The sequence below is a fragment of the Centruroides vittatus genome, unplaced genomic scaffold, assembly GCF_030686945.1.
Source record: "Centruroides vittatus isolate TY-2023 unplaced genomic scaffold, ASM3068694v2 contig_1208, whole genome shotgun sequence".
In the NCBI taxonomy this organism is placed as follows: Eukaryota; Metazoa; Arthropoda; class Arachnida; order Scorpiones; family Buthidae; genus Centruroides; species Centruroides vittatus.
In genome coordinates this window covers 207,258-224,492 of record NW_027120772.1, presented here as the reverse complement: position 1 = coordinate 224,492, position 17,235 = coordinate 207,258, and the positions used below count along the sequence as shown (strand labels likewise).

Genomic DNA, 17,235 nt, shown 5'->3' with positions numbered 1-17,235 from the left:
AGTATAAATTAGTAACGTCGGCACGCATTTAGACATTAGAAACAAGAAAGCGAGAAGAGATTTTCGTAAATCGATTTCGAGAGGAGCGTGGTAAGCAATTTACTTGTATTAATATATTGTATTTAATGTACCATTAAGGAAATAGGTCAATTGCCGAATTCCGTCGATCTTAGGCTATAATATTTTTCGAGGACGGTAAAATATGAATAATTCGTTACTGGTCTTTTAATCTTTTGCTTAAATATCATTTTCAAAATGTTTGTATAGAACATATGGTAAGGTATATCCGGACGAGAAATCCTTAGACCCGGAAAAAAACTTGCGGTCAATGCTATTTTACTAATAAAATACCTTCTTTAAGACTGCTTTTTATTAATAAAGAAACGTCTACATATTTCATTTGTTAAAAGAAATGTGAAAAAAGGGCCCGCTCTACCCCTCCGTCCCGTACGAACGGTGGGTGGCCCCGGGTATATTTTTCGTAAGCTGAAATTATTTTATAGAATCTACGAACATAATAATAGAATTTTTCTTAAAATTCGTGGAGTAACTGATAAAAAAAATAAAATTTATGGGGCAAAAAACGGATCCGTATTACTTTTCCGGCTGTTATAATATGTAGTAGGGAAAGTACGGTAGTCGGTCAAATTTTAACCCTTCGGTCTTTCGCATTTCTCGACTTTCGACTGTCCGGGAACCCAAAAATATATAAGAACACCTAATAGAATTCCGTGTATGTTTACGTGTCGGTGTCTATTTTGAGTTATATCTTAGGGCTAGACGAGCAAAAAATTTCCAAACTCGGCAAGCTTATTTCTATATATAGGGAATCGACGCTATTAAATGTTGGGGGTTGAAGGTCGGGGAATGGGGAGCTCGACCGTCAGACTAAATGACAGTTTTGCTCGTTATTAGCATTTACAATTTCTTTAAAATTTCACTCCTGTCCAAAATTGAGGCTTGCCATTTTGTAATAATTAATAACATAAGAATTACGTGTAATAAAATTTCTCAGCAGACGGCACTGTACATAAAATTCGTCGACTTTTTTCTTTTGGCCGTACGATAACACGGCTCGTCCTTAATATTTCTTTTTAATACTTATTAAAGTAATACGTCCGGTAAATTCTGCTTAAAATTTTTGGCATTTTTTACTTTTACATTACGGTAGTTTTAATGTAATGTCGGAAAAGTTTTAAAAGTGTTTCCCAAAATACAACTTTGTTTATTAGAAAACAGCGAGGAATTGTATAATTATTATTGCTTTACTTATTATATATTTTGTCGACGTGGAAATTATACCGGTTTTAAGCTTTAACGCAAGAATTGAGGAAAAAGTTCTTAAAGAAAACAGACTTTCTTTAAGCTACCCGTACGCGTACGTCGATTCGCATCTGCGTGTCGGGCTATCGTGCCCCTCGTCGGCGGGTTTACGATGGTGATAGCGTTTAACCGTAAAATAGCAGGTAGATAATTAAAAATTAAACCTAATAATGGTTACAATAAATTTATAAAACTTACGATATACGAGCATCCGATTCCCGACAATAATTGGTTTTTGTATTGAATTCTAACTTGTATTAAAAATAGGAATATCGAGCAATTTAAATTCAATACAAAAACCAATTATTAGGTTTAATTTTTAATTATCTACCTGCTATTTTACGGTTAAACGCTATCACCATCGTAAACCCGCCGACGAGGGGCACGATAGCCCGACACACAGATGCGAATCGACGTACGTGTACGGGTAGCTTAAAGAAAGTCTGTTTTCTTTAAGAACTTTTTCCTCAATTCTTGCGTTAAAGCTCAAAACCGGTATAATTTCCACGTCGACAAAATATATAATAAGCAAGGAATTGTATTTAGTGAGTTTAAAACGTCATTTCGAGTTTTAATGAGAAATTTACTAACATAAGAAATACAGTCAAACCTGTTTTTATGCGGTCAATAGGGACCGCATAAAAAAGTCTCGCATAGAAAATAACTCAAAACCGTACGAAATAGAATTTATTGACAACAGATGTCAGCACTTGACTGCATCGTCTCGTCTATCGTCTGTTTTACATATTTTTGTCCAGGTGGTGTTTTGTTGACTTAAAAAATAAATTATTTCATTTTTAGCATATTCGTGCAATAATATTACTATAATAAGTTCATTTATGCTATAATAAGTTTATTTAGCTATAATAAGTCAACGTGAGACATGACGAATCGCACGAAACTAGTCGCCAACTATACCGCACAAAAAAAATCGCATAAAAATCGCACAAAAAAGACCGCACAAAAACAGGTTTGACTGTAATTTTTTCATAGATAAGTTAGTAAACTTACTTATAATCTATAAACTACAGTACACTACGGGAGATACTACTATAGTTTATATCTATTTGCTGCTAAGTACAGTAGAAGAGTAGATATAAACTACAGTAATATACTATCAAACGTGAAAACATACTTTTCATAAGCATTCGTTATTCGTTATTAAAAAAAGAACTTTAGATTTGATCTAATAGAATGATTCGAGTTTTACATCATCAGAACCGAAATTGTTTTTTAGTTATCCGGCAAACTTTTAACATTCATTTCAGACGACTCCTACCCGCTTTGATTTTTTAAATGTATTTTTACAGATGAATGTATTTGCGTTAATTTTTCTTTCCGTCGTAGTCACTAGTCAATCGAAAGTTTTTAATCCTCGACTCGATCAGCATTGGGAAACTTTTAAGGTATGAATGTATTATATTTAAATGACAATTAAAAAATGAAATAATAATCGTGTACTGTACTTGGTTCGATCTACTTAACAGAAAAGGTTTAACAAATACTACCGAGGAAACGAAGAAATTGCCAGGAGATTTATCTGGGAAGAAAATGTCGATTACATTATCAAGCATAACCTAAATCACTACTTGGGACTGCATTCTTATACGCTTGGACTGAACGAATATAGCGATAGGGTATGACGATATTTATTCTCTCTTAACGTCCTCCGTAGGTTATCCGGACGACGTCCACTGACCAGTTTCTCTATTAATCTTTTATTACGTATATATAATTCAAATTAAAAGCTCGTGTTTTTAATCGGCCGAATAGTCAAAAATTAAATACGGTATAAGTAGTTGGTAATTAATTTATAGAAGGAAATATTATTTTATCGAGCGTTTAAATTGTTATTAACTGTTTCGATTTTGATTATTATTTAAATAATAATGGAAAATATTTTGTTCTCGCTACGTACAGTACTTTCCCATAAAGCATCACTAGGCCTTACGTTTATTTTTCAATTTTTATAATCTACGTAAGCGACTAAAATGTACGTTAAGTTTGGCAAGTCCGTATACCCTTATCGCAAACCTTTACCGTGTCCTTGGCAATGTCTATATTCTTATAAACCTTTAATGCTTAGAGGGGAGAGGATGAACGCGTAACTTGCCACGCGCGTGGACCCTTGGCAGCGGCGTCCGCAGACTACGGAAGGTAGACAAAGGGAGAGCGCGAGCCGTAAGCTATAAATTATATATTGTATTTATACACCCACACACACACACGTATACAGGTATCCCTCGATTAACGCAGTTAGTTAAGCGGCCGGATGGCCGAGCGGTCAAGGTTAGCAGCCTGCCGCCCTGGGGGACCCGGGATCGAATCCGGACTGGTCGAAAAATCCCCAGGAATTTTTCGGGGGGTGGTCCGTCCGGATATGTCGGTCCCCGTCCCTCACCACCCGGCCGCCCCATTGTGGGCCTGGCCGAACCCATAATGGGCTTGCTATAAGAGGCCCTCTTAGTGCCCACTGGGCGGAAAGAGTTACAAAAAAAAAAAAAAAAACGCAGTTAGTTAATCCCTCGATGCTATCGAGTATATCGAGATGGCGTTAATCAAATACCGCGGTACCTCGGTACTCGACCGAAAAGTCACCGTCCGCTAGAACAAATTTTCGGTTAATAACGAATGTTTTCTTTTTTTGTCATCGGTAAAAAGTTTTCTGGGATTAAAATGAGAAACTAATTTACGAATAAAAGGAAACCTTAGAGCTGCATTGGGGATTAACAAAAGGGCAACCCGACGATTAAGAGAGCGAGTGCCCTCTTAGTCGCCCCGGTGACGGGCGCTCTGACCCTTAGAGTTAAAATGGTAGACGAGAGTTCTTTTTCTCCCGAGGAATGCTCTTACAAAATGCCACAGAGGACTTACAGGCGCATAAATTTGTGACGAAGCACGTGAGCCCTTGGAAACTAGCCCAGTGAGTTTACTGTTAAAGGGGTTTAAACGAGACGTGGGCATGCACGGGAAATTTTCCAGCGGGAGCTCGGAAACAAATAATTACATAAATAAATTTTTAATTTTGGGTTTTTTCACAAGTAGATTATAGAATACGGTATTACATCGAAGCCTTCCGTAGCTTTCGAGGGTGTCTCGATCGCTTCTACGATTATAATTTGTGGAATTCTTAAGCGCTCCCTTTGCCCCCCTCTGCGGACGCCCACGTACTGGGGCATGCGGACTTCCCGGACGTACTGTGGTTAATCTAATCTTTGAGACGTGGAATATTTTTCTTGTAAAGTCACGCGAAGAATTCGTAAGAAGAATGAACGGAGTGAAAAAAAACTCTAGCAAAAATGTCAGACCCGCTTATAATTACCTGAATTTGTCGAATGTAATTCTACCGGACGAGGTCGATTGGAGAGAAGAAGGACTCGTTACCGAAGTTAAAAATCAAGTAAGAAAGGCGAGATTATTCATTAATTTTATTAAAATTTATTAAATATTTTATAAAATTCCATTTACGTCAGAAACAATGCGGTTCCTGCTGGGCTTTCTCGACCACGGGCGCTTTGGAAGGACAACATAAAAAGAAGACCGGCCAACTGGTTTCTCTAAGTGAACAGAATCTGATAGACTGTACTTTAAACGAAGGTGAGAAATTTTATTATTTATATTTAAATAGTAGAAAGCTTTGACAATCATTTTCTTCTGTATGAACTGTCAGGCAATTACGGATGCTCTGGTGGTTTCTACGATTACGCATTCGAGTATGTGAAAAATAATGGAGGCATTGACACCGAACGTTCTTATCCATACGAAGCAAAAGTAAGATTTAATATAATTTGAGAAATTAATTAAAGCCTATTTAAAACTTGCCTTTCGTTATTTAATGTAGGAAGATAAATGCAGATTTAAACGCCAAAATATTGGTGCCACTTGTATGGGTTTTGTCAGTCTTCCGCACGGCGATGAAGAAATTTTGAAACAAGCGGTGGCAACCATTGGTCCAATCTCGGTCGAAATCGATGGCAGTACATGGAGTTTCCAATTATACAAGTACTTAAATATATATTTATCGTATTCTCTATCTTATGATTATTTATATACACTCGTTGACAAAAAACTCACGCACCAAAGAGACGTTGGTATCGAATAAACATTTTATTGTAATCGTAAATTTGTCCTCGTTACGTTTACATTAATATTATTGCAAAGGGACAATAATTCTGCCAACAACGGTACCATTTTTAGCAACCTTTAGTATCTTGTAGGACTTCTTTATGCCTGCGGTAATACGGCCGGGCACGGAGGCATATAGGCATCGTATGCTATTCTGACACAGATTTTCCCATAGATGTTGCAACTGCCGCTCCGTATTCCTCACATTCGTAGATGGTCGAAGCTGGCGGATCTGTCTTCGAAGCTCTCGCCGGTGGACCTCTTTCCACACTAACACAGTTGTCGTCAGTTTCCAAACAGAACACGGACTTTTTCAATTTTGCACGTACTGCAACTGCGCCTCTAGCATACGTCTGTTAGTCGCCTGCCAATGGTACGGCAAGAGATCGGGTTCGGTAGTCAGGCTTCCATTTGTCTATGGATGGTACACAAAGACGCCTTTGCAGTTATTCGGGTTTGTTTTACCATTTGAGTATCTCCTGGGCGTCCAGACCACGTTCGTCACGTACGAGTTCTCTCAAGTATCCACCATTTTCGATACAGTCTCAGTCAGATCAGAACGGTCCAGATGGCAGACAATTCGGTGAAACTGCCCGCTTCCCTCGGCCCGATGACGAGGCCTTTCTCAGTCAGCCGTTCGTAATATCTTTGTGACATAGAGACGTGTCTAACGTTCGGAGACCTCCAAACAGGTACACTAAATTTGAAGGCAGCGAGCCTCTTTATAGAATACTGCAATAGCAATTCTGAAACACCTCGGTTGCGTTACCGGCGTGCAATCGTACTACAGTTGTAATCATTTACGTACGTGTCCGACACATCTGTATGCCAACTTTTGCAGTAATCGGACAAATTCTAACCGAATACCTAACGTTTTTGTCAACGAGTGTCAGTTATATTTAATTTCTTACGGAGAAGTTCCCTACAAGCTTTATTTTAGATGCCCCCGTCCAAACTGGACAATGGGAATGATGATTTATTATTTATTAGGGTAAATATATTAATATTAATATTAATAAAGACGTTTCTGTTTGTTATTATAAATAGGGAAGGAATCTATGACGATGACAATTGCAGCGACGAACACATAGATCACGCAGTTTTAGTAGTCGGATACGGAACCGAAAACGGCAAGGATTATTGGTTGGTTAAAAACAGGTCTGTGACTTTGTGTTAATAATTAGTTTTAGAAACAATAGCAATATACCTGTTTTTATTATAACTTTTTTAAATTTCAGTTGGGGAACCAGTTGGGGTATGCAAGGTTATATTAAAATGGCCAGAAATAAAAACCAATGCGGTATCGCCACTCATCCTAGTTATCCACTAGTATAAAGATGTAAATTTTCATCTTGGACTTTAGTTCTGTTTACTATGGCAATTTCCAATTCATGGATTACTTTATCTAGTTCATTAGTAAATCATTTTTTAAAAATATCATTGAATTGTTCTTTATATATATATAACTTGGTTCAAATATCTCAAATTCTATCATAATATATGTAACTCTTAGGGATTTATTTAAAAATAAACACGACAAAAATATTAAGTTTCAATATTACATTATTACTTCAATTTATATTTGCAAGAAAATAGTGAAAACGAAGATCGTTTGAATTCTTGACGAAAATAGGAGTAACTCGGCCAACTGCGCGATACTACAAATGACCTATTTTGCCCGTCATTTCAAAGATCGATTTGAAATTAATAGTAAACTTATTCCAAATCGAAATAAAGGGGAACTGGTGAGATACGGTGTAAGTAAATATTAAAACAGAATAAAACAAATTCGACAATTACCGATGGCAAGCAGTTCCTTTTCTGCAACGAATAAAAGAAAGGCCGGCGATAAGATCTTCGATAAAACGAAAAATTAAAATCCCACAGGCATCGGCGAGCCCGAATAAACTCGATCGATCCTCTTACTTTCCGCCACGACGATGAACCATTTTCAACGTCGCCAACGTACGACGTGACACAAAGGCATTTGCAATCGGCGCGAATAGAACTGTTTCTAGACGCGGTCGCAGTCGCCTGCGCGGCTGGAAACCGCACAGCGTGACTACGGCTAGTGTTACGAGCGTGAATAAACTCGGAAAACTTCACGCGGCCAGTCAGTCGGCCGGGCGCCAACCCACGTCCGACCACCAGTTCGGTGGTTTTATTCATTCGGACACCGGTGGACTGTGTATTTATATATATACAATAATCATTTTGCAAAACTGTTTGAGGTTAATTTTTAGATCCCTCTTAACGAAACGCTGCTAGAGTCGTTCTGTCTAGGATTTACAGTTTTTTTAAACATCTTATACCGCTATACTTACAGTTGAAAGTATTAATTCAAAAGAGAAGATCTGCAGAATATTCTTTGCATTAGTCTCGCGGTATCAATTTCAAATGGAAAACGCGATGGAAAGTTCCCCGATAATTTAGTGTAAATTAAATTAGTTTTGTTAGCTTTATATTTTCGTCGCAGTTAACCCCGGGGCTTCCGGCAAGCTGTCGCATGCCGGTATAAAAGTGAATAACTTTTTTTCTAAATTTAAATTACCGTATTTTACTCGCGTACAGGACGAGGTTTTTATATCATAGCTTCAAATTCCCGGGTCGTCCGGAGAAACTCGTAAATCTATTCGACAAAAAAGGTTCCCCGTCGACTTTTCCTTAAACTTTAAAATGCCAGTAATTTTTGCGGGACAAGGTGTGCATTTACTTGGTGATTAAACGAAATAAAATTAAATTGCATCAACAAATCCAATTTTCTTTATTTTGATCTTTTAAAGCCACACCTCGTCCTATATTCGAGTAAACGCGGTATATTTTGTCGAGTAAGTTATTCGATTAAATTCCTATTACTGAATAAAATATTTATTAGGCATACTTTTTCAAAAATTACGCGGTGTTTTGAATATTAAATTTACGATTCGTAAAACTTTCTTGAAATTGAGTTTATTTTTCAAAAAGTAGTCTCGATAAAATATAACAAAAAAGAAACAGTTCGGAATAAATACTAAATGTACAAATACAATTCGAATTCATTCGAAAGAAATGTCTCGACTCGCGCATTTACACTCAAATTACACAATATTTAGAAATACAGAATAAAAATAAATCACTTCCATTTATAAAAAACAAACTAGAAATAAATAAGTGAAGTTCTAATCCAACAGTTGCAAACACGAAAATATTTAACAGCGTGCCATAAAACATTTTTAAAAGTATTAATGAAAAAATGCACGTTAGCCATTAAGAATTAATGACGATATAATTGACACTTAAGCGTGTCGAAATTCTCTCTAGAATTAATATTTATATCAAACTTTATTGCTCGAATCAATTAAGGGATACCGGAAACATCAGATTTTGTAAAGAAAGATTATTAGTCAACAAATCCGAATCGAATGTTTTAGGATCTACTAAATATCAAACGGAATAATATTCAAATTGTTCTATAGTTTTATCGGACCATACTGTATAGTTTATTAATAAACAACGCGAATAGTTTACATAAAACTTGCCGAAGAATTAACCTAATATTAAAATATTCCCTAACTGTTTAGAGTGGGTTTATGGTCAATCAATCGATTCAGAAATTGCATTAATCGGACTGTCTTCTCAAATAATAATTTAACATTTTAATTTACATATAAATCCAGCAAAGTTTTAGTTACATCACAAATACACAATATTTTCATCAATTGTCAAAATGCGCGGGTAATTTTTTCATACACTGAGATTCAATTCTAACATTCAAATTTTATTTGGCATCAAACATTTTACTGAGCATTTAATACTGTTTTGCTTTAGCGTACATTTGCAAATCATATAGTAAAACTAACAAATGCCGTATAAAATACTAAACTAAACATTTTCGTAATGAATTCTAATTCGACAATATTTCATACAAACCAAAGAAATTAAAAATGATTTTTAAATTTAACACTAAAAGTACACAAAAATATGCGCGTGCAAATTTCCACGACTGGTAAAAATGTCGTACGGTGTAAAGCTAGGTTGGCCTTGGCATACAAACCGCCACCGAGTAGATACGGTACAGTGGTACGATGCGAACATATTTTGTTTCATTCGTTTGTAATGGTTCCTTCGACAGTGTAAACAAAGCTTTATACCGTAGTTCGGCATATAAAAACAACACAATTTTTTTAATAAGAAATTCTGAAGGAAACGTCTTTAGCGCGGGATAAAGCAAAATATTTCTATTACAATTTATTTTCGTCCAAGCAAACAATTCACACTCGATGGAAATTATAATACATTATTTACATACTATACTCACTCGAATACACGCAAGAAGCACTCGCATTTAGAAGAGTAAACGACAATGTCTGATAAATTCAAATATCACAGTTTACTGTTTAATATACCAGTTTAATTATGAAAGTGAATTTCTAATATGAAAAATTTTCTAAATATGATTAAAATATTCAAACGATACACGAAAATATACGAGCTTATCAACCTAGTCCAACGTTGGCCTAACTTGCCCCAAATGTTTATAAACAATATATTCGGGACAATTATTCTTATATCAGTCTTGACTTTTATAACATACTTTAACGTACATCGTTGGCAAGAGAATTTTATGCATTTTATTCGTCGAACAGCGTAATGCACGAATCAAAGTATTCGAGTAAATATAGTGAAAATTAATGAGAAAATAATATAATTAAACAAATTCAACAATAATTCAAAATAGTCAAAATCATATTAAAATAGTGTACAGTAATACCTAATACATCAAAAGACCGTGTTCGTTTACTTAAAATATTGATTAGGATATAAGATCTACATTTCACAGATTTTAATAATTACATAATTATAGTTATATATACAGGGATGTATAAAGATTGTCCGCACTTTTAATTATTAATAGTTTTGGAATGACACGTGGTAAAATTAATCTGTAAAAATAGTTTATAATCCCAAGGCGTCTGCTTTTTTCTCGTTACTTCAAAAATTGATTATTATTGTTATTTTAAAACTTGAAAAATGACTGTTTTCTTTCAAGAATTGTTATTGACCCGTGACTTCTCTAGGAGAAAAAGTCGATTCTGTAAAGAAAGCAGTCATTCCCAAGTTTTAAAAAAATACATAAATAAGGAGTAAGAGTAATAATAATAAAGTTTTGAAATATTCGGGAAACAACCTACACGTGTCGGGTTATAATGCTTTTTTACGGATTAATTCTATCGTGTTTAGTTCCAAAACTCTTAATATAAAAAAGTGCACGCGGACTCTTTATGGACACAGTGTTTTAAATATATAACTTGAAAAAATTGTGCAGTTTTATTATTTTATATAGAATTCACAATAATAATCAGTCTAATTATAGCGAGAATAGTATAAGAATATAGAAAAATAAAAACTAGACAAATGATTTTATCAATCATTCTATAGCTAAGTAGTCTGAAGTTTGTTCACATTTCACTTTTTACAGCCATAGTTTTAACAACTATTAGAAGGCTTTATTGAAAAATATAATCTTTGTCAGAAAAATACAATGTATGGATTAACAGAAGTTAGCCTATGCCAAACACTATAATGGACGTCAATTATTTCAACTAGTAACTAGTCTCGTGATTTCGAAAACAACAAGAACGAGTAACGTAAAAACAGTGATGTAATAAGTGTAATTACTAATATCACATAAATGTGGTCGTTTAAAAAAAGCTGTAAGTGCACTAAACATCAAAAGACCGTGTTCGTTTACTTAAATTCGACTGCTTATTTAACAAACGGGTTTATCGCAGTTCAGAATATATTTAACGGTATAAAAATTAACTTTTCTTCTAAATATTTTTCTATACATTTTCAATATAAGGATAAGAATCGAACTAATTAAATGAATGTAAAGTATTCACGCAGAATATAACCTGTTTTCCTCAGATTTGTTCCTCTTGCTTTAAACATAAAATTTTATAATCAATAAATATCAGATTTATTTTAAATTTTCATGTACAGTTAAAAATAAATTCTTCAATAAATTGCTTTGTTAATATTGTTTCTGACGAGTTACTATATTTCCTAACTATAAGACACTACGCTTTTCTGCTGTAATTTCCTCTGAAATATCGAAACATTTGGTGTCCTCTTGCGAGCAATGTTCAAACAAACAACATTATTCTATAAATTTTATGGGTTTCTTGTTTTTAAGGTCGCATTACAATATATCTATATATAATATTTTTTGAGAAAAACATGATTAGAAGAGCACACATTCTTCGAAATTTAGTATTTGTGGTCATAAATTGTAATTCATCCAATGATTTTAACCTAATTTGATAAATAATTATTTATCTGATAAGCATTGCTTTAAAAATGCTTTGTTATAATTTTAAGTTTTATAAGCAGAAAATTTTTTGCAATAAACAAACTATAAAAATAACTTCACAAATTCTTCACACACGTAAACTTAATAATAATTACTGTAATTAGTTTGCATTAATTAAGTTCAAAATGGCTACTTAAATACGTCATATCAATCTATAGGAACTTTTGTCTTTATAATGGAATAATTATATTTGAGGGTTGCCCACGCACTTATCCGATTAACTAAATTAAAGGAATTTTTTATGATCAAAGTCTAATTATTCAACTACAGTTCGTTCAAAAATAAATGTTTATTAAATGTTACTTTTATATTAAACACATGATGTGACAAAAAGTGCATTACCTCATCTTTATTTTGTTAAAAACCTACAGCACTTAAGTGTAAATAAAAATTCTCACTTATCATAGGAAATTCCCTTAATTGCGTTGTATACTTTAGTAATTTTAATTGTGATTTTTATTAAATAGAAGATTATATTTATCTTAGAAGGAGAAAGAAATTAATTGAAGTAATTAAGCTTTTTAAAATTAGAAAATGATTATAGCAGATTTTTCTAATGTTAAATTGAAATCAAGACTTTTCAATTTATACTTAAAACCTATTCTAATATTTCCAAATTAATTTTCAATATTTACGTATAATTATATATTTTAAACATTTCTTCGTGTTTTTAGTCATTTTAAGAACATTTAAAAATAAAAGTTCTATCTCAAATTTTAATATTTTAACGGCTAAAAAAACTAATATTTTCTTCGGCTAATACCGTATTTTAAAATACTACGGTCTCGTTTTCTTTAAATACATTTCCATTCCTTGTATTCGAGTGTTTGAGCTTTTTTCAAATTATGAAAATTAAAAATATATAACTTTCTATTAAAATAGCATTAATAGTAGTTTACTGACATTAATCCATCATATGTGATACTTTAATATATTAATTCGACTGTCTTATAAACATTAAATTATTATTTCAAACAGGTATTTTTTAGGATATTTATTCTTTTAAAAACTAAATATTTTGAATTTTTTTAAACTCGGCTACATAAATTCTATTTCGTTTAGAAAAAAGAACCTCACTCATTTGGACTAACGGGGTTCCACCGTTAGTTCGGCCTGGTCCGAATTAGCCAAGGTTTTATTGTATTACCAAATTATCTTATACGAAATTATTAATATATTATTAATATACAGTAAACACTTCAATTTATGATCTTAGTTTTTCAATTATTAATAAATCACTTAAAGCTAAACAAACACAAAATCGAGTTGGTTTAAAATAACGAGCGATAATTTTAAAGGACGGATGGCTCGAATATCCCGTTTTTAAATTCCAAATAATTAGAGAATTATTATTTTACGTATGTGGAATCTAATGCAAACCGTTCCGACGTATAATAAAAATATACGCTACTAAAATAAACCGATGCATTTTTAACGAATCCAAATCCGGCAAGTTCCGTAATTTAATTAAAATACAAAGTAAACTCGGCATTGGAACTTCTTTTCAAACTTAATGAAGTTTGAATTTTTTAATGATCGGTTTAGAAAAATAAAGGAAAACGCTTGTCTACTTTTAATACTGAGCTTATTAATGAGCAACGAGATATTTTGATTTAAAAATGTAATAATCATTTAATGACTAGATACTAAACAATATGATGAGTCAATGGAAAATAAAAGTTTTAAACAAGTTTAACAATTATAAAATGACACAAATCTGACTTTCTATAGATTTTTCGTCCGATTTTGTTACTTGGTTTCCACGTTTATGAACGATAATGGCAGAATTTCCGTAACAGCTATACGCGTACGATTTCCTACTCTCGCCGTAACTGAGAAAGCTTAAGGGTCTTGGCTTGTTAAATCGTTCACGAAACAGAACCAAGGCAGTATCTTCGTATCGTTGCTTAATTTCGTACAAACTTTCGGCAATTGCTGGAGAACCTCTTGGTTTGTTCATGTCTATATAATAAAAGATATTAAAATTAATTTAAATAAAAATTTCATTCAATCCTATTATATAAAACAATTAGAATATTTATTACAGAAATTATTGAAGCCAGTAAGAAAAAGAATTACGTAAGTCAGTCCACATTCTGGGATCTAAGTTTATGGCTGTTCTTTGCTAATGTAGTGATTCGTAACCGACCAGCTAGAATATACTACGTAGTGGCCGTGACCGCTCTTGCCGGCAACGACGGGTACTATCGACTCGGGGCCGTGCGGTAGATTTTCGAAATGCCACCCCTTAAATGCTGCCTCCTTACGGTGCTGCCCGATGCAGCCACCTCTCTGTATCGTAGCATGGTACGGCCCTGTATCGACCACACATTTTACTTTGTCAAAACATTGAAGTCTATACCACGTGTTGGGCAGAATTGTCACTTAGAATCTATTTTTCTCATCTAAATTTAGATTGTTTTGTTTTCCCTTATATTTGAAATTTAGGCAATTAGATAAGTGATAAAAATCTAGATTGTTTCATCTTGAATTTTGCTATTGTATCTAAATATGATCCAGGTCTTGTAGGACTTTATTCTCAGACATGTAATTAGTTTATTAGTTTAGTGTACTCGGGTCAGTGTGCTGATCCATACCATACTCAGTATGGTTGTTGATTTTTTCAGACAGTGTTCATTCTTTTGCAGAGTGTAAGTAGTATTCTCATGTTTTTATCACAGTTATAGTTTGTTTATGAAAATTTTGGTTTCAACTTGTAAAAATATTTACAATGAAAAACTACAGTTTGACCTATGTCATGTTATGAACCACATTGTTGAAGTTAAAATCCTTTAAGAGTTAATAAAGAGCTAATAGTTGTGGGAAATGGAAGTGTTGCATTTTCTCCATCAAAAATAGACAAAGAAAACATGCCAGTAAGTGCAAGAGACTGATATATAGAAACTGTGCTATTAGGATGTGTACAAATTATGCACTATATGCATCACTCTGGATAACAAAAGTATATTAACATAAACTAACGTTTTGTTTGGTACGTTGTAAATAACAACCTTAGATACTGAAGACACGAGCCTGAAGAAAGATTGAAAAATTACCAATCTGAAATGCATTGTTAAATAGGCAAAATAAAGTGAACGGTTTTAATCTCGGTCTCTGTTAATTGCAGATGATTAATAAAGACGTGATAAATACCACTAGTCTTACTATTGGAAAAAGAAACCTTTACTTATAAGTTTTTATATTTTTAATTAGTATTGAATGAGTTTTGTAAAAAAATTGTAAATGTTAATAATGAATAATATCTTCATTAAGACAAAATAACACATCAAAAGCACACCGCAATAAATAAGACTTACGTCCACAACAAACTAAAAGCGGTGAGTTATACAGCTTTCGCTAACATTTTCGAACCGACGGTTCTTCGGGTGAATAAATGGACAAAAGAAATGAAATTCGATGGAACGGTTCATTTTTGAAAGAGTTTTGAAAAGGAATTTGGAGAAAACCCGTGCAAGCGTCGTCGTCGTTTGGGCATGTGCCTTCGTCAGAAGTATAAAATTCTGTCTCGTCATCCGTCATATATAAGAATTTGCCATGCTACTGATAAAGACAACTCATCCTTACTGTTAATACACTTCTATCTTGAGGAAACCGTGTTTTGTATTTTCGTTTCTTTTCTTTTCTTTCGAAGACACAATGTAGTGACGTAAACTTAAACACTGGGCGAATTTTTCATCCTTTTTATTCGGTTGGAACGCTTTTTTATTACATAACGCGTTTCGGGCCGATGCCCCTCTTCAGCCAACTAAACATTAAAAAGTGAGAGATGACTATATACAAATATTTAAAATAAATATCGTGACAGTATACATAATTAGTTTTTTAGAGGTTGTTACCTTCTAAATCCTGGTAAGAGCTTGTATACCGTTAAAAGCTGGTCCGTACCTCATTCGGTAGTTTAGACGGATGTAATAGTCCAAGGGTACGAATCTTGATAAAAATTCCATAAAAAGGGAAGGTTTAGTATCAGTCTGTAGAGGTATACGGGGTTATTCTTTCACAAATCATATTCGTGAAACCATACCTGAGATTCGTCTTCCGGTGTGTTGTCTAACACTGAGCTCGTACTCCTCCACCTCAACTGCGGAGCACGATCTATTTTTAATTTGCATATGTCTGGTCGAGCATTAGCAGGGGAATGTTCCTTTTTTTTTTAATAGGTTTCTTTTCCGATAAAATTATTCGGGGGGTTTAGCGGTGATTTTTTTAGAACATAGCACGTGGCCATTGCTATTTTTTCCCGCTTTTAGTATTTTTAATATTTGTCGCTATGCAAATGACGTAACAGATCGTAAAACAGTTTTTTATTTTATAGTATATTTTATAGTAATTTAATCCAGTTTTCATTGATTTTTATGCTTAGATTAGTATTTATGCAGGTCTTATTTTTATTTTTAATGATTTCTACACTTTCTTTGAATTTTCTGTTGTATGTCTTCTTTTCTCTATGTAAAATGCTTGTTTTAGTATCATCGATTTTACAGTTATTTAACACACAATGGTCATGGAATACTGAGTTTAGTCTGTTGTACTTTAAATCGGCTATATGTTCTTTCACTCTTATTTTGAGTTTTCGTTTTGTTTCTCCTATATAGAAGTTGGTATTTTTGCAAGTGCATGGTATCTTGTAAACTATGTTTTTCATATCTTCTTTTTTTATCGTCTGTTTCTTTTTTCTTTGTTTCGCTTTAAGTCTAGATAACAGGTTTACGTATTTTGGGGCAAGTTTTATATTATTTTTCCTCATATCTATGTCGATTTCTTCATAAAGGTTCCTAATGTATGGGAAGCTGGTATATTTTGGTTTCGATTCGGTTTTTTTATCTTTTATTTTTGTTTGGTTATTAGTAATTTTATTTTCCCATTTATGAATCAGTCTGGTTGGGTACCCGTCTAGGGCAAACTTTTTCTTCAATTCGATGATGTGTTTGGGTTTATTAGTTTCTTTACTAGTTCTATTCTGTATTTTTCGGTATTCCATGTTAAAGATGTTTTGTTTTATATACAATGGTATATTTGAAGTATATTTTATTGTGGTGTTGATTGAACATGGTTTTTTAAAAGGTTCAAAATCTAATTCGTTTTCGTTTCTTGTTATCATGACGTCTAAGTATCGTATACTATTATCGGCCACATTTTCTTCCTCTATTTTAAATTGGATATCCTTATCTATATTGTTTATTATATGTTTTATCATGTTAGGCTTTACTTCTGCATCATTATATATAATTAGGACATCATCTACGTATCTTTTATAATATTTTATACCTGTTATATTATTAATTTCTTTGTCAACGTCGATCATTATTATTTCAGCTAGTTTCGGGCCTATGACGGACCCCATACTAATACCATTATTCTGTGTGTAGTATTCTTCATCTATCTCGAAATAATTACTCATATATGCAAATTCT

The 17,235-nt window shown here is 33.3% G+C and overlaps 1 protein-coding gene across 1 annotated transcript; it reads left to right on the top strand.

The window, feature by feature from the left end:
- LOC136985350 (cathepsin L-like) lies at nt 1-6,874 on the top strand. Its single transcript, XM_067282622.1, has 9 exons — nt 1-90; nt 2,634-2,729; nt 2,811-2,960; nt 4,568-4,723; nt 4,797-4,920; nt 4,994-5,094; nt 5,165-5,325; nt 6,496-6,606; nt 6,687-6,874. Exons 2-9 carry the CDS (start codon nt 2,634-2,636, stop codon nt 6,781-6,783), a joined length of 996 nt encoding a protein of 331 aa, XP_067138723.1. The 5' UTR covers nt 1-90; the 3' UTR covers nt 6,784-6,874.
- Nucleotides 6,875-17,235: the final 10,361 nt, after the last annotated feature.